The sequence below is a fragment of the Lithobates pipiens genome, unplaced genomic scaffold (assembly GCF_037356315.1).
Source record: "Lithobates pipiens isolate NorthernLeopardFrog02 unplaced genomic scaffold, aLitPip1_a1.2 Scaffold_3, whole genome shotgun sequence".
In the NCBI taxonomy this organism is placed as follows: Eukaryota; Metazoa; Chordata; class Amphibia; order Anura; family Ranidae; genus Lithobates; species Lithobates pipiens.
In genome coordinates, this window is record NW_027507790.1 from 254588295 (window position 1) to 254613180 (window position 24886).

At 44.8% G+C, this 24886-nt stretch overlaps 1 protein-coding gene across 2 annotated transcripts in view; it reads left to right on the top strand.

Moving 5' to 3' along the window:
- LOXHD1 (lipoxygenase homology PLAT domains 1) overlaps positions 1-24886 on the top strand; it is a 425609-nt gene that overhangs the window by 170686 nt on the left and 230037 nt on the right. For both annotated transcript variants that reach the window (XM_077463060.1, XM_077463059.1), the window contains exons 11-13: positions 3781-3879; positions 19884-20032; positions 22952-23075. In XM_077463060.1, the coding sequence (XP_077319186.1) occupies positions 3781-3879; positions 19884-20032; positions 22952-23075 (372 nt within the window). The remainder of the gene's footprint in view (positions 1-3780; positions 3880-19883; positions 20033-22951; positions 23076-24886) is intronic.

Below are 24886 nucleotides of genomic sequence, written 5' to 3' on the forward strand. Positions count from 1 at the left end.
ACTTGGGTATGAGGAGACAATTTTGGTTAGTTGATCGGAGGTTGCGATTGGGTGTGTAGTGTTTTATTTTTTCACATAGGTATTGAGGAGTGTTTCCTTGTGTGCATTTGTGGGTGAGAGGGACTTGAATGTGATCCTAACCTTTACCGTTAGCCAATGTAGGGTCCTCAGGGATGGGGAGGTGGATTCCCAGTTTTTTTTTCCCATGACTAGTCTTGCTGTTTTGGAAGAATTGTAAGCGTGCAATCTGGTATTTAGGTAGTCCTATGTAGAGGGAATTTGCGTAGTCGAGTTGCGAATTGATGTTTGTTCCAACTACTATTGCTTTCTCCTTTTCTGTAATGAAGGGGATGAGTCTACGTTGCAGGCGGAGAAGATGGTGGGATTACTACTGATCATATTTGTGCATCCATAGACATCTCTGAGTCGAAGATGACTCCGAGACTTTTGGCTTTGGTACTTGGGGGAGATGGTCTGTCCAAGGATGGTGGGTGATATCCATGGGGTCTTAGTTTTTTGTATTTCGGTTTGCGTTGAGGAGAAGAAGCTCTGTTTTCAATCCAATGAGTTTGAGGGAGCTTGTGGTCATCCAGTCATCTATCAATGTGAGGCATTTTTCTAGTTCCTGATATTGGTCTTTTTGTCCGGTGATAGAGTTAAGTGTCGTCAGCGTATGAGTGGAAGCATAGATCCGATTTGCTGATGATTTTGAGGAGTGGACGTATGTAGACGTTGAGGAGCACAGGTGACAGGTGCTCTTCAACATGATATGGCATGTTTTCGTTTAAGTACCTCTTATATTATGTAATAAAGTGTTCTTCATGGTTGTTTTTTGTAATAAAGGGCTTGTTATGGCCATTTAAACCCAAAAAGTAGGTCTGGTCTGAATTATTTAATCGCTTCAGCCCCGGAAGATTTTACCCCCTTCCTGGCCAGAGCACTTTTTGCGATTCGGCACTGCATCACTTTAACTGACAATTGTGCGGTCGTGCGATGTTACACCAAAACAAAATCGATGTCCTTTTTTACCCCAAATAGAGCATTCTTTTGATGGCATTTGATTGCGGTTTTTATTTTTTGTGCTATAAGCAGTTGCCGACCAGCGCACGCCGATGTACGTCGGCAGAATGGCACGGGCAGGCAAATGGGCGTACCTGTACGTCCCTTTAAATTTGCCGCCCTGCCATCAGGGGCGCGCCGGTCGGGACCCCCGTGAGTCCGGTCGTGGGACCCGCGGACTCGATCGCCGCGGGCATACCCGCGATCGTCTCACGGAGCGGCCGAATGAAGAAATGCCGTTGTAAACAGCATTTCTCCATTCTGCCTAGCAACTAGTGACGCTGATCTCTGCTCCATGTGATTGGAGCAGAGATCAGTGTTCACTAAATGAAAGCCCAGCCCCCAACAGTTAGTAACACACCCCTAGGAACACTTAACCCCTACACTGCCACCCACTGGTTAACCCCTTCACTGCCAGTGTCATTTACACGGGAATCACTGCATTTATATAGCAGTGATTGCGGTATAAATGACAATGGTCCCAAAAATGTGTCAAAAATGTCCGATATGTCCGCCATAATGTCGCAGTCAGAATAAAAATCGCTGATCGCCGCCATTACTAGTAAAAAAAAAAAATATTAATAAAAATGCCATAAAACTATCCCCTATTTTGTAAACGCTATAACTTTTGCGCAAACCAATCAATAATCGCTTATTGCAATTTTTTTTACCAAAAATATGTAGAAGAATACGTATCGGCCTAAACTGAGGGAAAAAAACGTTTTTTTTATATATTTTTGGGGGATATTTATTATAACAAAAAGTAAAAAATAATGCGTTTTTTTCAAAATTGTCGCTCTATTTTTGTTTATAGCGCAAAAAATAAAAACCGCAGAGGTGATCAAATACCACCAAAAGAAAGCTCTATTTGTGGGAAAAGTAGAACGTCAATTTTGTTTGGGAGCCACGTCGCACGACCGCGCAATTGTCAGTTAAAGCGACGGAGTGTCGAATCGCAAAAAGTGGTCTGGTCTTTGACCAGCAAAATGGTCCGGTCTGTAAGTGGTTGAACAAAAAAAGAGCGACAATTTTGAAAAAAAAATGCATTATTTTTTACCCTTTTCTGTAATGAATATATCAAAACATTTTTTTTCCTCAGTTTAGGCCGATATGTATTCTTCTATATGTTTTTGGTAAAAAAAATTGCAATAAGCGTATATTGATTGGTTTGCACAAAAGTTATAGCGTCTACAAAATAGGGGATAGTTTTATGGCATTTTTATTATAAGTATTTATTTAGGAAAGGAGGAGGGTTTTTCTCAGCTAAGCACACTCTCCTACATGCATGCATAAGCTAAGGGCAGATGGATTCCAGGAAGTAAATGCTACATAAATCATCTACCCTAAAATTTTCCCACAACATGATCCGATCGGACTTTGTCCGATCATGTGTAGAGAATTCCGATTGGACAAAGTGCCACGCATGCTCAGATCAAATTCCTAGACCAAAGCTATTGGCTACCAGCCTGAACGTAGTCCCGTCCTAACGAAATAACGTCATCGCGTTAAGTACGATCGGATTTTCTGACAACTTTGTCCAACCGTGTGTATGCAACAGTTTCGGACAAAATCCGTCGGACAAAATCCGACGGATTTGGTTTTTGGAATGTCCGACCGTGTGTACAAGGGCTTACTCAAGATGGCCACAGCCAGAAATGCTAGGGGAGTGATTTTGCAGCAAAAGAAAGCACAGAGACATGGACGGATGGAGGGAGTTTGCTTTGAATATTAAAAACGAATAAAATAGCATTTTTGGTTTGTGGTGATGCAGTGAAGAGCCGCCTTAATGCGGAGCTTCTCCCAAAAGGGGAAGCTTGGCTTGTGTGCCTCCCCACCCCCCCTCAGGTGCCACGTTTGGCACCTTGTGGAGGGGAGGGGGGAGCAGGTACCTGGTTTTGACAGGTACCCGCTGCCACTTCCTGCTGAGTTTGCCGTGGCGAGCGCAGCCAGGAGATTGGCCCTTGCCACAGCCGGCCCATTGGGAAAGCACAGCACGATTCATGCATGCGCTGTAGGCAATTGGCTTCTTACCCAAGATGGCAGGGCTAGCCCCTGAGAGTCGATTCAAGAATTGTCTGGGGTGAGGACACCGCGGGATCCCTGGACAGGTAAGTGCCCTAATAGTAAAAGGCAGCAGCTACAGAACTTAATGCAGAACTTCAGTATTTTTTTTTGTCTTTCTATTAAATTTTCTGCCCTTGTTGTTGTTTTAACTTTGGATAGTTAAACATTTTTTTTTCTGCCAATAAATACCTTATACAGTCCACTTCCTGTTTCTTGTCTTGTAAAAAGCCTAGGCTTATGACATCATGCACAGCTCGCTCTCTCTCTCGTAAGAGTTTGTCAGGAAGGGAGGGGGGGATGAGTCATAAAAGGGCCAATGAGAGCTGCAGAGCTGGAGGTGTGCCTCTGTGTGTCTGTGTAAATCCAGGAAGTGAACGGGCAGCAGCTTCAGCTGCCCACATTTAAAGTGGAGGGAGATTTCTGCAGCATATTTGGCAAGTACAAAATCACAGTATATATTAAATAATACGCAAAGTGGTTGGAGGGAAGCTTCAGAATGGCAAAGATGTTTTTATTACAAATTATGTGAGCAGTTAATTTTTTGGGTGGTGGTGGTGGTGGGGGGGGGGGGGGGGGGGGTTGGGGGTCCTGGAGCTCTGCTTTAAGGTGAATATAGATACAGCATCATAATAACCCAGATTTTTTTTTCTCTTTCAGTGAATAAATATATTGCCAGAGTGTTTACCGGATCTGCCAACGGAAGTGGGACAGACGCGGACGTCTTCCTGAACATATTCGGGGAAAATGGTGACACAGGTGCTGATTCATTTGTGTTTCATGCTCTGACCAGTTGGTGGGGCAAATAAACGTTTTTCCATCTCATTGGGGACAATTGGTGTATGGAGGGACATGGCAGAACTATGTCTGCTGGAGACTGCCTGGAAACTCACAATTGACTTCTGGCCTTTCCTTCAGTCTTGCACAGTTGTATCGGCTCCTCTCCTGTACTGAAACTACTTACTTTGATTTCACTGCACACTGTGAGCTTCTCACAGAAGCGGCATCAAGGCAAAGCCCACATAATTTCCTGGCTGGAGGTGGGACATCCAGCTACATCTAGCACTTTTTAGCACTGAGAGATGGGGGGGGGGGGGGTGTGGTGCCACAAGGAACTGGGAGGGGGGGGGATTTGTGTTGAGAGGAGGAATTTGGAGGGCAGCATGGGGTACGACAGGACATTTAATGGGGGGGGGGGGTGCTAGGAAAATGATTTGAGGGGATTTGTGTTGGGAGGGGGTGGGGGAAGAGGATGTGTGCTAGGAGTATGGATTTGGGGTGTTTGTGCTAGAAGAGGTGATATGGTATGAGAGATGGGGGGGGCCACAAGGTGATGGGGGGAGGGATTATGTGTAGGGTAGTGGAGATTAGAGGGCAGCAGGGGGTAGGAATTGTTCTAGGAGGAGACATTTGGGGGGAGGGGGGCTAGGAAAGGTGATTTAGGGGGATTTGTGTTGGGAGGGTGAGGAAGGGGACTAAAATTTGGGGGGGGGTGGTGTAGGGAGTGGGGGGGACACAGAAGACCCATTTATGTCTAATAATTGTAAGGCCTCTTCACAGCAAGGCCGCACACTGCCAAAAATCTGTGGACATTTTCAGTGGGTATCGCTGAGTTTTGGAATCAGCTGCGGCCAGGAAGGCTGACAAGCTGAAGCTGCTCCCAGGTAAACATCTGAGGTGTTATATGTTACATAGTTAGTCAGGTTGAAAAAAGACACAAGTCCATCTAGTTCAACCATATAAATAAATAAAAAATACTATCATACAATCCCATATACACAATCCTATACCCACATTTGATCCAGAGGAAGGCGAAAAACCCCAGCAGAGCATGATCCAATTTGCTACAGCAAGGGAAAAAATTCCTTCCTGATCCCCTGAGAGGCAATCGGATTTTCCCTGGATCAACTTTACCTTTAAATGATAGTACCCAGTTATACTGTTTGCACTTAGGAAAGAATCCAGGCTTTTCTTAAAGCAATCTACTGAGCTGTAGATGAAATCTCTTTTCCTCTAGACGTAATGAGTGCCCGCTTGTCCTCTGTGATGACCGTAAAAGTGAATAACTCAACACCAAGTTCACTATATGGACCCCTTATATATTTATACATGTTTATCATATCCTCTGTTATTCTCCTCTTCTCAAGAGAGAATAAATTCAGTTCCTCTAATCTTTCCTCATAGTTGAGTTCCTCCATGTCTCTTATCAGTTTGGTTGCCCTTCTCTGCACTTTCTCCAGTTCCCGATATCCTTTTTGAGAACTGGTGCCCAAAACTGAACTGCATATTCCAGATGAGGTCTTACTAATGATTTGTACAGGGGCAAAATGATATATCTCTCTCTCTGGAGTCCAAACCTCTCTTAATACAAGAAAGGACTTTGCTCGCTTTGGAAACCGCAGCTTGGCATTGCATGCCATATGCTTATGATCTACCAAAATCCCCTGATCCTTATGCACTATGAATCCCCTCAGTTGTGCTCCCCCTAGTATGTATGATGCATGCATATTCTTAGCCCCCAAGTGCTTAACTTTACATTTATCAACATTAAACCTTATTTGCCACTTAGTTGCCCAATTAGACAGAGCATTGAGGTTGGTTTGTAAATTGGAGACATCCTGTAAGGACGTTATTCCACTGCATATCTTGGTGTCATCTGCAAAGACGGAAATGTTACTTTTAATCCCAGACCCAATATTATTTATAAAGATTGTAAATAGATAGAAAACTGGCTAAAAGACAGAATTCAGAGAGTAGAGGTTAATAATTCTTACTCTGAATGGTCTAAGGTTATCAGTGGTGTACCCCAAGGTTCAGTGCTGGGACCCTTACTTTTTACTAACTGATCTTTCCAAGCCTGTAGACTTTACCTTACATATGAGCCGTGTGTGGGGAACTATGTCAAACGCTTTTGCAGAATCCAAGTATACCATGTCCACCGCCACCCCTCTGTCCAAGGTTTTACTTACCTCCTCATAAAAAGAAATCAGATTTCTTTGGGGGAGTTTTTCAAATATTAAGAAATCAGATTTGTTTGACAACGTCTGTCTTTAACTGTTTGCACATTATTATTAACTTGTTATGAGGCCTATTCAATTTGTTCAACTTCTGTCTTTCATGAATTATGCTGTCTGCTGCTTAAAATATTTTTTACAGCAAGAACTCATCTATGTGGTCTTTTTTTAAACTCTCCAGTATCTTCCCAACTATAGACGTTAAACTAACACATCTATAGTTACTTGGTAAAGACTTTGTTCCCTTTTTAAATATGGGCATCACATTGTCCCTGCGCAAATCCAGTGGTACCATTCCAGTCATTAACAAGTCCCTAAATATTATAAACAATGGCTTTGAAATGACAGAGCTCAATTCTTTTAGGATCCGTGGGTGGATGCCATCTAGTCCGAGTGCTTTATCCGCCTTTATTCTGTCTAAATATTTCTGGACCATATCACTTTTGAGCTATTGTGGATCATTTGGGGCTGTGTCACTACCACCTCCATTATGGACATGAGCTCCCCTCCCCCATGCTCCTTTGTATACACAGAGCTGAAGAAAATATTTAATACATTTGCCTTCTCTTTGTCCTGGCACCCACTCTATATTATTTAAAAGGGCCTACATGCTCAGACCTGACCTTTTTACTATTAATATATTTTAAGAATTTTTGGGGGTTTGTCCTACAATCTTTTGCAATCTGTCATTCATTTTGAATTTTTGTGTCCTTGATTTCCTTTTTACATATTCTGGTATATTCTTTGTAACATTTAAACGACACTAGTGTTCCTTCATTTTTATATTTTTTAAAAGCTCTTTTCTTATGGCTTATAGCTTTCTTAACTTTGGCCATGAGCCACATAGGTTTTATTTTTAGCCTTTTAAACGTATTGCCCATGGGAATATACTTTGCAGTGAGTTTACATAAAGTCACTTTGAAGAATTCCCATTTCTGTTGTGTGTTCATTGGTGCCAATATTTCCTCCCAGTCTAAGTCCTGGAGAGTAGTCCTCATCCTTGGAAAATTTGCTCTCTTAGCTCTTGTACACACGGTCGGACATTCCGACAACAAAATCCGTCGGATTTTGTCCGAAACTTGTGTTGCATACACACGGTCAGACAAAGTTGGCAGAAAATCCGATCATACGTAACGTGACAACGTTATTACGTTACAACGGGACTATGTTCAGGCTAGTAGCCAATAGCTTTGGGCTAGGAATTTGATCTGAGCATGCGTGGCACTTTGTCCGATCGGAATTCTCTACACATGATCGGACAAAGTCCGGTCGGATCATGTTGTCGGAAAGTGGGAATGTCCAACCGTGTGTACAAGGTCTTAAAGTTAAGTGTTTTTATCTTTCCCATATGTGTTTTTTGCTTACAGCTAACATCAAATGAAATCATGTTATGGTCACTGCTACCCAGGTGTTCCTTAATATGAACATTAGTAATACTCTCTGCATGGTTTGAGATTACCAGGTCCAATAGAGCATCATTCCTAGTTGGGACCTTAATAAACTGGACCATAAAATTGTCCCGTAATAGGTTTATAAATTTTTGCCCTTTAACTGTCCCAGCAGTGCCATTACTTCAGTCAATTTCCGAGCAGTTAATATCCCCTATTATTATCACCATCCCAGCCCTTGCAGCCCTTTCCATCTGTGCAAGGAGCTGAGTCTCCACCTCCTCAATAACATTGGGTGATCTATAACAAACTCCAATGATTAACGTTGAACTACGCACATCTATATGCAGTTCCACCCATAATGCTTCAGACTCATCACACTCTCCATCCACCAGGTCCTCTTTCACACTCTCTTTGAGATCACTTCTCACATAGAAACAGACACCACTACCTTTCCTTTTTACCCTGTCTCTCTGGAAGAGAGCATAGCCAGGAATATTAAAAGCCCAGTCATGTAAGGAATGAAGCCTAATTTCAGCAATACCGATTAGATCATAGCTCTCCACGTGCAGCAGAGCTTCCAACTCACCTATTTTGCTTGACAGACTTCTGGCATTGGTGAAAAAACACTTTCATGCATTACTACATTTTGCTCTGGTGTTTTGCAAATCTTTTTTAGTAGTACAAATAGCACTATAATTTCCAATGGTTGTTTGCAACATGGGAACTTTCATCTGCCATAACCCTCCCCCATCTATCCCCATTCCACCCTCCATAAATGTCTAATCCCTAACTGACCTGTCTGCCCGATTAAATTCTAGTTCACCCTCTCCCCTCAATCCTAGTTGAAATAGTTAAATAGTTTAAATACTCCTCCAACCTTCCCATAAACCTCTCCCCCAGCACAGCAGACCCTCCTACATTCAGGTGCTAACTAGTGATGGACGAACTTCCGACGGGACGTTTCGCGAACGCGAAACGCGAACGGACACAAACGTTCGCGAAAACGACCGTTCGCCGCGGGCTCCATTGACTTCAATGGGAGGCGAATTTCGCAAACCTTTAGGTCGAATTTGCGGCCACGGGGTAATTATTAGGGGGTAGCACGTAGTCCCACCACCTGGACAATAGCATAATACATGTATGAGGTGAATTTGGGATCGATAACTACAAGCATTTTTTTTTTATTTGGGAAATTGTTCTGACAATTCAGGACTATGGAGCTAATGAAGGCAATGGAGGAGAGGGAAGGTCAGGGACCAGGGTAGGCAAACAAGAGGGTGCAGGAGATACAGAGCACTGACAGCAGCACCGTAATACAGAGCACTGACATCAGCACCGTGACATACAGCGCTGACAGCAGCTCCGTGACATACAGCGCTGACAGCAGCTCCGTGACATACAGCGCTGACAGCAGCTCCGTGACATACAGCGCTGACAGCAGCTCCGTGACATACAGCGCTGACAGCAGCTCCGTGACATACAGCGCTGACAGCAGCACCGTGACATACAGCGCTGACAGCAGCTCCGTGACATACAGCGCTGACAGCAGCTCCGTGACATACAGCGCTGACAGCAGCTCCGTGACATACAGCACTGACAGCAGCTCCGTGACATACAGCGCTGACAGCAGCTCCGTGACATACAGCGCTGACAGCAGCACCGTGACATACAGCGCTGACAGCAGCTCCGTGACATACAGCGCTGACAGCAGCTCCGTGACATACAGCGCTGACAGCAGCTCCGTGACATACAGCGCTGACAGCAGCTCCGTGACATACAGCGCTGACAGCAGCTCCGTGACATACAGCGCTGACAGCAGCTCCGTGACATACAGCGCTGACAGCAGCTCCGTGACATACAGCGCTGACAGCAGCTCCGTGACATACAGCGCTGACAGCAGCTCCGTGACATACAGCGCTGACAGCAGCTCCGTGACATACAGCGCTGACAGCAGCACCGTAAGCAGCCCCAGGAGGAAGTCAGCACAGCACAGGGATGGTGTGATCCCCTCATAATAAGAACCCCCAGGAGGAAGTCAGCACAGCACAGGGATGGTGGGAGCCCCTCATAATAAGAACACCCAGGAGGAAGTCAGCACAGCACAGGGATGGTGGGAACCCCTCATAATAAGCAGCCCCAGTAGAAATATGACACCGCTCAACCTCTTCAAAGAGGAGGGTAGGGGCATATAGTACGGTGTGCTTTTTTGGGTCAGGGAAGTGAGCCAAATGAATTAAGAAGGTCTGTGTGCTTGATTCCAAAAATTGTTTATAGACATATACATGGTCTACTGATCACATGTGTTGAATTCCTCCGAGATCCATGCCTCATTCATTTTTAGAAATGTGAGGTAGTTAACACTGTGGTGAGCTAGGCGAGTACGCTTATCGGTCACAATCCCCCCTGCTGCGCTGAACGTCCTTTCGGACAGGACACTGGATGAGGGGCAAGCCAACAGTTCGATTGCAAATTGGGCAAGCTCTGGCCAGAGGTCAAGCCTGCCCACCCAGTAGTCTAGGGGTTCATCACTCCTCAGAGCGTCCACATCGGCCGTTAACCCAATGTAGTCGGACACCTGACGGTCTAGGCGTTCCCTGATGCTGGATCCGGATGACACCTGTCGATGGGTCGGCTGAAAGAATGACCTCATATCCGAAGTCACCAACACATCTTCAAACCGGCCTCTTCTTGCAGGCGCTGTTGGATTGGTACCCGCAAATCCTTCTCTGGGAGTGGGAATTGCTCCTCTGCCAGCGCACGCAAAAGCAGAATGCAGCATTTCTCGAAGCAAGGCCTGGAAGTGCTGCATTCTGACAGCCCTCTGCGACGGCGGTAACATTTCCGCCATTTTGTGTTTGTACCGGGGGTCTAAGTACGTTGCCACCCAGTACTGGTCCTTGACCCTCATGCTTTTTATACGGGGGTCCCTATTAAAACACTGGAGCATGAAGGCCCCCATTTGCACTAAAGTGGAAGCGGTGTGGTGGCCTGGCTCCTGCTCATCATCCAGGATAATGTCGTCCTCTTCATTCTCCTCTCCCCATCCTCGCACAACAGGGATCCCAGAAAGGTTTAAAGCATGCTCTTCTTGCTCCTGCTCATCCGCCCCGGCACCATCCTCCTCTGACTCCTCATCAGACTCCTGTTGTTGACTTGTCTCAGATAGAGTAGCCCCCCCTGGGAATTCATCCAGCATTGCGACTTCCTCATCTTCCCGCTCCTGCTCCTCCACAGCCTGATCAATGACACGACGCAATGCACGCTCCAGAAAGAAGGCATAAGGTACCATGTCACTGATGGCGCCATGGCTGCGACTGACCAGTTTGGTGATCTCCTCAAATGGCCGCAGAAGTCTGCATGTGTCGCGCATGAGCAGCCACTGGCGCGGTGAAAAAAAACCCAGCTCCCCAGAACCGTTTCTTTCGCAGAGTTCATACAGGTAGACGTTAACTGCACGTTTCTGCTGGAGCAGCCTATCAAGCATATAGAAGGTTGAGTTCCATCGCGTCGGGCAATCGCAAATAAGACGTCTGACCGGCAGATGGTGTCGCCGCTGAATGTCAGCAAGGCGAGCCATGGCCGTGTAAGATCTTCTGAAATGGGCCGAGATTTTCCTTGCCTGCCGCAAGATGTCCTGGACCCCAGGGTATTTGACAAGGAATCGCTGCACGACCAAGTTTAAGACGTGTGCCATGCACGGCACGTGCGTGATTTTGCCCTGTTTCAATGCGCTAAGCAGATTGGCACCGTTGTCACACACCACTTTACCAACTGTCAAATTGAGCGGTGTTAGCCACTCATCTGCCTGTGAACGCAAAGCTGAAAGGAGTGCCGGGCCAGTGTGGCTCTTTGCTTCCAGGCACAACAGACGCAGCACGGCATGGCAACGTCTCACCTGGCATGTGGAATAGGTTCTGGGGAGCTTGGGCGGTGCAGTGGAAGAGACGCTAGCAGCGGAAAAGGAGGAGGCAGCTGAGGAGGAGAGGGAGGAGGATGGAGTAGGAGGAGGAGAAGAAGAGTCAGGCCTGCATGCAATCCGTGGCGGTAAAACCAAATCTACACGGGTGCCACGGGTTACATGCTTGACGGCCGTCAGAAGGTTCACCCAGTGGGCAGTAAAACTGATATACCTTCCCTGCCCGTGTTTGCTAGACCACGTGTCTGTGGTCAGATGTATCTTGGCACCGACACTGTGTGCCAGAGATACATTCACTTGCCGCTGAACATGGCCATATAGCTCTGGGATGCCCTTCTCTGAGAAATACTTCCTTCCTGGGACCTTCCATTGTGGTGTTCCAATGGCCACAAATTTGCGAAAGGCCTCCGAGTCCACCAGTTTATATGGCAGTAGTTGGCGGGCTATGAGTTCTGACAAGCCAGCCGCCAACCGTTGGGCAAGAGGGTTATCCGGCGTCATCATTTTTTTACGCTCAAACATTAGGCCCACGGAAGCCTGCCTTTTTGCAGAAAAATGTGAGCTTGGCGTGATGGAAGGTGGAGTGGAGGACAATTGTGAGGAGAGAGGAGAAGGAGAAGTAGAAGACGAGGCTGGACGGTGAGAGCCTGCAGTGTGGCTTTGTGTGTTCCGTTGCTCCCACTGGGCTCGGTGATGGCTGCTCATGTGCCTTCTTAAGGCGGTCGTCCCTAGGTGAGTATTGGGCTTACCGCGACTAACGCGTTGACTGCAAAGATTGCAGATGGCAACGCTATTGTCAGCAGCGGACACGTTAAAAAAAGCCCACACTGCGGAGCCATGTGCCGGTGTCCTGGGAGCGCCAGATGTGACCGTACATGGTCGATGACTCGCTCCTGATACATTTGCAGTCTGCTTTGTCCCTGCTGTGCAATGTAAGTCATTGCTGCTTCTCCTCCCTATCTGCTGGTCCATATCTCCCTCTGAACTCCCCTCCTCTTCCTCTCTTGTGGGCACCCACGTGACATCACTAGACACGTCATCATCAACGTCACCTTCCCCACCGCTATAAGTAGAGTAGGCAGCAACACCGGGGACCAACCTCCTCCTTGGGCTGATCTGGGTACTGGCGTCAGACTGCTGAGTAGCGCTTGTTGCTACCTCCTCTTCCTGATCCAATACCAAGAGTGGCTGCGCATCAGAAATGTCCTCTTGATATGGATCGGAAAATAATTCCAGTGACTCAAGCGGAAGGTATGTGGTGGTGGTGGTGGTGGTCGTGTTGTTGGTGGTAGTGTCTTTGGGGGTGCACATAGCAGAGAGTGAAGAAGAGGGTGCAGATCGAGAGGATGAGGAGGGTGCAGAAGAGTAAGGCTGAGCGAGCCACTCAACCAAGTCTGGTGCATCCTTTAAAGTAATTGAACGCACCTTCTGCAACTTCCCACTTTGGCTCAAGCCTGTTGCTCCTGCCCTACCCCTACCACCCCTGCGGAAGGGCCTGCCTCTTCCTCTGCATGTCATTTTTTAAATGACCCTGTGACAAAACTCTTAGTCCCTATACCGCTGAAGGACTGCTGCAGTATAGGTGAGCGGTCAGCAGTGGTGCACGTCAACCCTATCTATTGTGGACCTATAGCGGTCCTTACAGAACAGCAGACTGTACCGCACTCAAGCCTATGTACCGTAGCACCCTATACCAAGTTACCAGTCCTTATAAGAACTTTTGTGGACCAAGCAGGTTGTGTATTAGTGTTTAGCAGACTGTACGTCAGTCCCTATACCGCTGAAGGACTGCTGCAGTATAGGGCAGCGGTCAGCAGTGGTGCACGTCAACCCTATCTATTGTGGACCGATAGCGGTCCTTACAGAACAGCAGACTGTACCGCACTCAAGCCTATGTACCGTAGCACCCTATACCAAGTTACCAGTCCTTATAAGAACTTTTGTGGACCAAGCAGGTTGTGTATTAGTGTTTAGCAGACTGTACGTCAGTCCCTATACCGCTGAAGGACTGCTGCAGTATAGGGCAGCGGTCAGCAGTGGTGCACGTCAACCCTATCTATTGTGGACCGATAGCGGTCCTTACAGAACAGCAGACTGTACCGCACTCAAGCCTATGTACCGTAGCACCCTATACCAAGTTACCAGTCCTTATAAGAACTTTTGTGGAACAAGCAGGTTGTGTGTTAGTGATTAGCAGACTGTACGTCAGTCCCTATACCGCTGAAGGACTGCTGCAGTATAGGTGAGCGGTCAGCAGTGGTGCACGTCAACCCTATCTATTGTGGACCGATAGCGGTCCTTACAGAACAGCAGACTGTACCGCACTCAAGCCTATGTACCGTAGCACCCTATACCAAGTTACCAGTCCTTATAAGAACTTTTGTGGAACAAGCAGGTTGTGTGTTAGTGATTAGCAGACTGTACGTCAGTCCCTATACCGCTGAAGGACTGCTGCAGTATAGGTGAGCGGTCAGCAGTGGTGCACGTCAACCCTATCTATTGTGGACCGATAGCGGTCCTTACAGAACAGCAGACTGTACCGCACTCAAGCCTATGTACCGTAGCACCCTATACCAAGTTACCAGTCCTTATAAGAACTTTTGTGGACCAAGCAGGTTGTGTATTAGTGTTTAGCAGACTGTACGTCAGTCCCTATACCGCTGAAGGACTGCTGCAGTATAGGGCAGCGGTCAGCAGTGGTGCACGTCAACCCTATCTATTGTGGACCGATAGCGGTCCTTACAGAACAGCAGACTGTACCGCACTCAAGCCTATGTACCGTAGCACCCTATACCAAGTTACCAGTCCTTATAAGAACTTTTGTGGAACAAGCAGGTTGTGTGTTAGTGATTAGCAGACTGTACGTCAGTCCCTATACCGCTGAAGGACTGCTGCAGTATAGGGCAGCGGTCAGCAGTGGTGCACGTCAACCCTATCTATTGTGGACCGATAGCGGTCCTTACAGAACAGCAGACTGTACCGCACTCAAGCCTATGTACCGTAGCACCCTATACCAAGTTACCAGTCCTTATAAGAACTTTTGTGGAACAAGCAGGTTGTGTGTTAGTGATTAGCAGACTGTACGTCAGTCCCTATACCGCTGAAGGACTGCTGCAGTATAGGTGAGCGGTCAGCAGTGGTGCACGTCAACCCTATCTATTGTGGACCGATAGCGGTCCTTACAGAACAGCAGACTGTACCGCACTCAAGCCTATGTACCGTAGCACCCTATACCAAGTTACCAGTCCTTATAAGAACTTTTGTGGACCAAGCAGGTTGTGTATTAGTGTTTAGCAGACTGTACGTCAGTCCCTATACCGCTGAAGGACTGCTGCAGTATAGGGCAGCGGTCAGCAGTGGTGCACGTCAACCCTATCTATTGTGGACCGATAGCGGTCCTTACAGAACAGCAGACTGTACCGCACTCAAGCCTATGTACCGTAGCACCCTATACCAAGTTACCAGTCCTTATAAGAACTTTTGTGGACCAAGCAGGTTGTGTATTAGTGTTTAGCAGACTGTACGTCAGTCCCTATACCGCTGAAGGACTGCTGCAGTATAGGGCAGCGGTCAGCAGTGGTGCACGTCAACCCTATCTATTGTGGACCGATAGCGGTCCTTACAGAACAGCAGACTGTACCGCACTCAAGCCTATGTACCGTAGCACCCTATACCAAGTTACCAGTCCTTATAAGAACTTTTGTGGACCAAGCAGGTTGTGTATTAGTGTTTAGCAGACTGTACGTCAGTCCCTATACCGCTGAAGGACTGCTGCAGTATAGGGCAGCGGTCAGCAGTGGTGCACGTCAACCCTATCTATTGTGGACCGATAGCGGTCCTTACAGAACAGCAGACTGTACCGCACTCAAGCCTATGTACCGTAGCACCCTATACCAAGTTACCAGTCCTTATAAGAACTTTTGTGGAACAAGCAGGTTGTGTGTTAGTGATTAGCAGACTGTACGTCAGTCCCTATACCGCTGAAGGACTGCTGCAGTATAGGTGAGCGGTCAGCAGTGGTGCACGTCAACCCTATCTATTGTGGACCGATAGCGGTCCTTACAGAACAGCAGACTGTACCGCACTCAAGCCTATGTACCGTAGCACCCTATACCAAGTTACCAGTCCTTATAAGAACTTTTGTGGACCAAGCAGGTTGTGTATTAGTGTTTAGCAGACTGTACGTCAGTCCCTATACCGCTGAAGGACTGCTGCAGTATAGGGCAGCGGTCAGCAGTGGTGCACGTCAACCCTATCTATTGTGGACCGATAGCGGTCCTTACAGAACAGCAGACTGTACCGCACTCAAGCCTATGTACCGTAGCACCCTATACCAAGTTACCAGTCCTTATAAGAACTTTTGTGGACCAAGCAGGTTGTGTGTTAGTGTTTAGCAGACTGTACGTCAGTCCCTATACCGCTGAAGGACTGCTGCAGTATAGGGCAGCGGTCAGCAGTGGTGCACGTCAACCCTATCTATTGTGGACCGATAGCGGTCCTTACAGAACAGCAGACTGTACCGCACTCAAGCCTATGTACCGTAGCACCCTATACCAAGTTACCAGTCCTTATAAGAACTTTTGTGGAACAAGCAGGTTGTGTGTTAGTGATTAGCAGACTGTACGTCAGTCCCTATACCGCTGAAGGACTGCTGCAGTATAGGTGAGCGGTCAGCAGTGGTGCACGTCAACCCTATCTATTGTGGACCGATAGCGGTCCTTACAGAACAGCAGACTGTACCGCACTCAAGCCTATGTACCGTAGCACCCTATACCAAGTTACCAGTCCTTATAAGAACTTTTGTGGACCAAGCAGGTTGTGTATTAGTGTTTAGCAGACTGTACGTCAGTCCCTATACCGCTGAAGGACTGCTGCAGTATAGGGCAGCGGTCAGCAGTGGTGCACGTCAACCCTATCTATTGTGGACCGATAGCGGTCCTTACAGAACAGCAGACTGTACCGCACTCAAGCCTATGTACCGTAGCACCCTATACCAAGTTACCAGTCCTTATAAGAACTTTTGTGGACCAAGCAGGTTGTGTATTAGTGTTTAGCAGACTGTACGTCAGTCCCTATACCGCTGAAGGACTGCTGCAGTATAGGGCAGCGGTCAGCAGTGGTGCACGTCAACCCTATCTATTGTGGACCGATAGCGGTCCTTACAGAACAGCAGACTGTACCGCACTCAAGCCTATGTACCGTAGCACCCTATACCAAGTTACCAGTCCTTATAAGAACTTTTGTGGAACAAGCAGGTTGTGTGTTAGTGATTAGCAGACTGTACGTCAGTCCCTATACCGCTGAAGGACTGCTGCAGTATAGGGCAGCGGTCAGCAGTGGTGCACGTCAACCCTATCTATTGTGGACCGATAGCGGTCCTTACAGAACAGCAGACTGTACCGCACTCAAGCCTATGTACCGTAGCACCCTATACCAAGTTACCAGTCCTTATAAGAACTTTTGTGGAACAAGTGAGTTGTGAATGTTTAGCAGACTGCAGCAGAAGGGCAGCAGTCAAGTATAATATCCTTTCTATATTTGGAAGAAAGAATATTATACATGTACAAGCCTATTACTGTACCACTGATACCAGTCCTGAAAAGAACCTTTGTGGAACTAATAATAACAGCAAGTCTTTAAAATTACCCTCACTGCCTGACAACACTGCTTCCTTCCTGTCCCTATACAAATTGGCAAAAAAAGAGAACGATTAGTGGTTACTGGAACAGCTCTTTTGTGGACCTTGATAGTAACAGCTAATGATGATGATGATGATGATGATGATGAAAGACTAATCTGGCTGTCCCTGTAGCATACACCGTCCTTTCCCTTTCTCTAAACTAACAAAAGACACTCAGGCTGCTGCAAGAATCAGCAGCACAGCAAACCTATCAACACCTAACACCTATACCAGTCCTGAAAAGAACTTTTGTGTACCAAATAGCTAGTGGTTTATCTCTCCCTACTCCACACAGGAACCTGTCCCTATCTTAACAGAAGAAAGAATGTAAAATGGCCACCGGATCGGGTGTATTTATAGGTTAGGGGGAATGTACAAGTGTCCATGTGCTGTCATGTCTCAATTGGCTGTCCTGTATCACATGATAAACGTGTCACCAAAGGTTAAAGTTCTTGTATACATTAAACACGTAAGTCCGCCGCGGCGAACGACGGAAAAAGGCGTTCGAACGTGCGGACCGCGAATGTCGGAAATTCGCCGCGAAACGACCGCCGGGCGAACCGTTCGGCCATCACTAGTGCTAACCATCTTTAGCATATAGGTTGCACCCCAATGAAAATTCAGCCCAGTGCTCTAGAAACCCAAACCCTTCCTTCTTACACCAGATCTTCAGCATTGAATTTAGCTCTATAATCACCCTCTGCATTTCCTGTGTTGCGTATGGCACAGGCAATATTTCAGAGAATATTACCTTGGAGGTCCTTCCCTTCAACATGCCTAGTTCTTTAAATTGATTCTGAAGGAACCTCCACCTTCCACCACATGCCGAACCCTGGCACTAGGGAGACAGCAAACCATTCGGTTGAGGTGATCCTGGCGACAAATTATTCTATCAGTCTTTCTGATTATAGAATCCCATATTAGCACCAATTGTCTAGGCCGACCTGCACTCTCCTCACCACCTCATATGTGATTAGGCTCCATTCACACCAATGCGCATTTTAATGCAGAAACACAGGACATTATTTTTAACATGGGTTCCTATGGAACATGTTCACATCTATGCATTTTTGTGCCTCTGCATTTTTGGAAAGGGTCAGGGAGTTTTTTAAATGCAAAAGGGTGCTTTTTTTTGCTTTTTTGGTTCAATAGACTTCAGTGGAGAAGCTTCATAAAAGCATTTAGTGCCTTTTTACCACGATTTGCATTTTGTAATCTGCCCAATAACAGAATTGCCAAGAAAAAAAGCATTAGAAAAAACCCAAAATGCAGCAAAATCACAGTAAGGCCTGGTTTACACCTATGCATTTTTTAATGCATTTTCAGTTTTGCAGAAACACACTACAGTCCATTTAACATGGTTTCCTATGGGTCACATTCGCATTTGTGCATTTTATGGAAAGGGCCTGCGGATCACAAACATGTGTTGAAAAACGCAAAATGTACCTGGAATATGCAAACTGCAACCTGCATAGGTGTGTACCAGGCTTAAGGCTTGAATCATTCTAATGCATTTTTTTATGCTTTTTGCATTTTGCGGGGAATTTTTTTAACATGGGTTACTATGTAACATGTTCACATCAATGCATTTTTGTGCCTTTGCGTTTTTGGAAAGGGTCCGGGACTTTTTTCCTGGCGAAGCATTTTGCATGTAATAGTTTTCAATACAAGTACGTAAAAATGCGTTTTTACTGCGATTTTAGCACAATTTTGCTGAGATTTACATTTTGAGATTTGTTTTTCTTTTTTACATCCACTGTATATAGCTAGTTGCTAAGGAGCAGGTTGGGAAATCGGCCGCCGCGTCCTTAGCAACAGATGAGTCATCAGCAGTCAGCGGGCTTCCCCGCTGACAGCTGAATATAAAAAAAAATTTGGCGGCTAAAAAAATTCACGTGGGGTCCCCCCTCTCCCCTAGTCCATACCAGGCCCTTCGGTCTGGTATGGATTTGACGTCATCCGGAGAGCCCGCCCCCTTGTAACATCACAAGGGGGTGGGCTCTCCCGGTGGCATCATCGAATGGCCATGCTCCATGGCTTCATAAGAGATGTCAGACAGCGGGGGGACGTCACAACAGAGGAAGACAGCATCAGGACAAGAGCAGACTTTTTTGTTTTTTTGCGGGTAATGGGCGGTAAGGAAGAAGACAGTGGCAGCGAGGAGGAGGACAGTGGCGTGGTAGAAGACAGCCCTGGGAGAGACGTCTGTGAGAGAAGAGGACTCAGGGAGAAGACAGCACCGGGAGAAGACGGTGGTGGGAGAAGATGGCTCAGGGAGAAGACAGAGCTATTTTTTTTAAATAAAGGACTTGTCAAAAATCGTCTTATTTTTTTTTTTTACATTTCAAATCTTTTTTGGTGAATGGGTAGGGGTACAATATACCTGATACCCATTCATATGGCCGGGATTTGGGAGCTGCCTTGTTAAAGGGGACTTTCAGATTCTGATAAGCCGCCCGACCAAAGCCCTCGACAACCACCGGCCAGGGTTGTCAAGAAGAGGCCCTTGCCCCCATCAACATGGGGCAAGGTGCTTGGGGGTGGGGGGGGGGGGCGCAGAGCCACAGCGTTTTTCACTAATGCATATTGTATTTTTAACACATTTTTAATGTGTTGTCTTAAAATGGAATGCACCACATATGCATTTTAGATGCGTTTCGCATGCATTTTCATCCCTTGCTTCCTGAAAAAAAAATGTACATGCGCCTCACAAAACGCACCGAAGGTCAGCAGTTATCTTCATGTATGTTTTCTCCAATCAGGGGAAAGGAGGCTGGACAATGACAAGAACAACTTTGAGAAAGGATCGGAAGACAAGTTCACCATTGATGCACCAAACTTGGGAAAACTTCGGAAAATCACCATCGGCCACAACAACAAGGGAGGGTCGGCTGGGTGGTTTCTGGAGAAGGTAATCTGATGGGTATTACTATTTTACAGAAAAGTGGGTAATGGGAAAAACCAAGGGCACCACCATCCCATACTAGGCAAATACCCAAAATTGAAAAAAGGAGGATGCTAATACATTAATCCAATGTATAAAATTAACATTTTCATGAACACAATTAAACCTTATAAAAAATTTTAAGGGTCCTTTCACACGGAGAAGTTTTTCAAGTGCGTTTGCGTTAAAAAAGGCGCCTGAAAAGCTGAAGGAAAATGCTTCAGTTTAAAATTTATGAACATGTGCCCACTGGGGCGATGCTTGCAGCATCTTTGGCGCATGTTTGGGGGAAAAAACCCGACCTAAAAATGCACCTTCTCATTGAAAGCAATGGAGAATGCAGTAAAAGCGTCTGTGATGCCTTTTTGGTGCGGTTTTTAAGTCACATGTCCTTTAAAAACCGCACTACAAATGTGTTAAAATCACGTAAAAATGCATATTTTTGCAGCAGATCTTCAGATTTGCTTTCTTATTTTCGGATTTTGGAATTACGAATTTTGGAATTTAGGAATTTACGAATTTTAGATTTCGTAAATTCGAAAATTCGTAAATTCGAAAATCAGAAAGAAAATACAAAAATTATAAAGAATAACTAACTAACTAGCTAATAATAACTAACTTTTAAATTATAGGTATTGGAATTTCCTTTCAAATTTGTCTGTTAGTGAACGTAACGAATACGAATTTATCCAAAGTTACAAATTATCCGAAGTAACGAATGCCGCATCTAAACAAGTGGAACGGAACAAACTAATAATAAATAATAATAATAATAATAAAACGTTTTTTATTATTATTATTGTTTATTATTATGAATTGGTTATGTTCCATTCATTTAGATACGACATTGATTATTTCGGATAATTCGTAACTTCACATTCGTTATGTTTACTAACAGCCAAATTTGAAAGGAAATTCCAATACCTATAACTTAATAGTTAGTAGTAGTTAAGTTATTATTAGTTATTATTTCAGATTTGAAAGAAAATCTGAAAATTCGTAAGAATAACTAGCTAATAATTAACTTTTAAATTATAGGTATTGGAATTTCCTTTCAAATCTGGCTGTTAGTGAACATAACGAATACGAATTTATCCGAAGTTATGAAATATACGAAATAACGAATGCTGTATCTAAACAAATGGAACGGAACAAACTAATAATAATAAATAATAATAACGAAATGTTTTTATTATTATTATTGTTATTTATTATTATTAATTTGTTACATTCCAGTTATTTCGGATAATTCGTTCACTAACAGCCAAATTTGAAAAGAAATTCCAATACCTATAATTTAATAGTTAGTAATAGTTAAGTTATTATTAGTTATTATTTCAGATTTTCTAATTTTGGGTTTTCAGCTTTTCGAATTTGCGAATTTCTGAATTTCCAAATTTTTTAAGTTTACGGATTTTCGAATATTCAAATTTATTAGTTATATGGGTTTTCATTAATTCGGATATTTCCGAATCAGCTAATTTGTCTAAATTCTTTAAAAAACTAATTCAGAACAAAACTAATTGAAACCAATTGAGTTATTAAATCCACTTGGTTCTATACAAAAACATATTTCACCATAAGTGGGCAATTGCATCTTTTAAAATGTTTTTAACCACTTCACGCAAATCGCCGTACCCGTACATCGGTATTTTGACGCTAAATACCGGGGCTATGACAGCAGCTAGCTGCCATAACCCTGGTATTTTCGGAAATGGTGTGTGTTTCTCTTTAAGCTAAAAGTGGTCTCTGCAGCGGATTCTCCGCAAGATAACTTTTATCGGTGGCGGGAGAGGTGCCCACTCCCCTTCCGCCTCTTTCCGGACGTCTCCAACTCTTAGCCGACCCGCTGGTAGCAGCAGAGACGATCGTGTCCTTTCCCAGGGATGCCTGGCTGCCGACTGAGGGGAAGATGGCTCCAAAGCATGGGAGGGCGGAGGCGACATCAAACGTCACTTCCGCCAATAGCTCTTAAAGGAGAATTACATTTTTTTCAAGTGACATTTTTTTTTTAGTTTTTATTGCATTTTAGTGTAAATATAAATTTGAGTTTTTTTTTACCCCAAATCTCACATTTAAGAGGTCCTGTCATATTTTTTTTCTATTACAAGGGATGTTTACATTCCTTGTAATAGGAATAAAAGTGACCCAATTTTTTTTTTTTTAAAAGACAGTGTCAAAATAAAAACTAAAAAGTATTTTAATTCGACCCGTCTCGACGAGCTCGCGCGCAGAAGCTAACGCATACATGAGTAGCGCCCGCATATGAAAATGGTGTTCAAATCACACATGTGAGGTATCACCACGATCAATAGAGCAGGAGCAATAATTCTAGCCCTGGATCACCTCTGTAACTCAAAACTGGTAACTTGTAGAAATTTTTAAACATCCCCTATGGAGATTTCTAAGTGTAAAAGTTTGTCGCCATTCCACAAGCAGGCGCAATTTTGAAGCGTGACATGTTGGGTATCAATTTACTCAGCAAAACATTATCTATATACGCAAATACGGTGTGACAGAAAGTATTGCAACGACCGCCATTTTATTCTGTAGGGTGTTAGAAAAAAAATATATAATGTTTGGAGGTTCTAAGTAATTTTCTAGCATAAACAACAGATTTTAACTTGTAAACAAGTGTCTATATATATATATATATATATATATATATATATATATATATAATATATCTATTGAAGAAAGTAGGGCAACCTTGATGGACCACTTGTCTATTTTTCTGCCCTCACTTACTCTTCTATACTACTTGTTTATGGACAGGCAGATATTTCCCAAACTCGTCATTCTTACGAAGGTATTTGCTCACCTTTGTCTATCCAGAACAACCAGAATTTAGCCTTGAATTACATTTGAATATTTTTGGTATTTCAGGTTATCATTGAGGACATAGGCAACAAATCGATCTACGAATTCCCATGTTCTCGCTGGTTCGCTATTGATGAAGATGATGGAAAAATTCAGAGAGATCTTCTGGTTGGAGGAAGTGAAGCCACGGGTAAGGAAAATGTTTTTTGGTTTGTCTTTTCTGTATATATATATATATATATATATATATATATATGTGTGTGTGTGTGTGTGTGTGTGTATATATATATATATATATATATATATATATATATATATATATATATATATACACAGTTGTGCTCATAAGTTTACATACCCTGACAGAATTTATGATTTCTTGGCCATTTTTCAGAGCATATGAATGATAACACAAAAACTTTTCTTTCACTCATGGTTAGTGTTTGGCTGCAGTGGCATAGCATCGGGGGTGCAGGGGGTGCCCCGGGCGCCAGTATGTGTCACTGGCTGCCTCCTTCTAATTTCAAGTTCCTGTGTCCCCCGTGCTCCGGCCGCCATGTTAAGTGTCCGGCATTCTGTGTTTGGGCGTATGGGGGTCATGTGAGGCATAGGGCTGACCTGTCCGAGATCGCTCCTGAAGTCCTGCCTCCACACGACAGCCCCATACGCCCAATCACATTGTGCCGGCCGGACATTAAACATGGCAGCTAGAGCGCAGGGGAGACAAGCAAAATTATGAGCCACCGCTGTCTTCTCCTCCACCGCTGTCTTCTCCTCCTCCCCTGGACCAATGCAGGCCAATGGTCAGTGTAGTGTATACAGTTGTGCTCAAAAGTTTGCATACCCTAGCAGAAATTGTGAAATTTTGGCATTAATATTGAAAGTATGACTGGTCTTGCCAAAAAACTTTTATTTGAGGATAGCAGTCACATGGAGCCATTTATTATCACAGTTTTTTGCATTCTTTTGAAATCATAATGATAACAGAAATCACCCAAATGGGCCTGATGAAAAGTTTACATACACTGGAATGTTTGGCCTCGGTACAGACATAGAAGGTGGCACACACAAGTTAAAATGGCAATTAAAGTTTAATTTCCCACATTTGTGGCTTTTTAAATAGCAATTAGTGTCTGTGTATAAATAGTCAATGGGTTTGTTAGCTTTCACATGGATGCACTAGGCAGGCTAGACACTGAGCCTTGAGGAGGTAGAAAAGAACAGTCAAAAGACCTGCGTAATGAGGTAATGAAACTTTACAAAGATGGAGAGGATCTAAAAAGATATCCAAAGCCTTGAATATACCAGTCACTACTGTTTAATCACTTAAAGAGGAGTTTCCCCTAAAAAAAATAAAAATAAAATAAAAGTCAGCAGCTACAAATCCTGCAGCTGCTGACTTTTAATAATTGGACACTTACCTGTCCCAGGGTCCAGTGATGTGGGGGAACGAAGACCCGCTCGCCCCCCCTCCTCTCGGCTTCGCTGGCATTGCAACTGTGGCCACCTGGCTGTGGCCTCACAGCCGGGCACCCACTGCGCATGCGCGAGCGGCGCAGCGCGCCGTGATTGGCCGCACCGTCATCTGGGACCTGTCATGTGTCCCAGATGACTGACAGGAGGGAGGGGCGGAGCTGAGCCCTTCCTTTGCCGAGAGGAAGTGACGTCAGGAGCCCAGGCACTGAAGGAGGCAGACTACGAAGTTCCCCCTAGCAACAGACATTTAGAGGTGAGTTAAAAAAAAATCAAAATGTTTTTTATTTTATTTTTTAAAGAATTTTAAGCATTTTTTTGTGGGTGGAACACCACTTTAATAAGAAGTGGAAAATTTGGGGATCTCTTGATACCAAGCCAAGGTACATTATAGCCACCAGATGGAGCTAACTATCATCCATTACCATCTAATCTACTGTCTGGCACCACCAGTCACGTAGTTGCAAGGATTGGATTCAAAACATGCTGCAAACCACAATAAGGCAATTCTGATTCAGTTTTATTTTA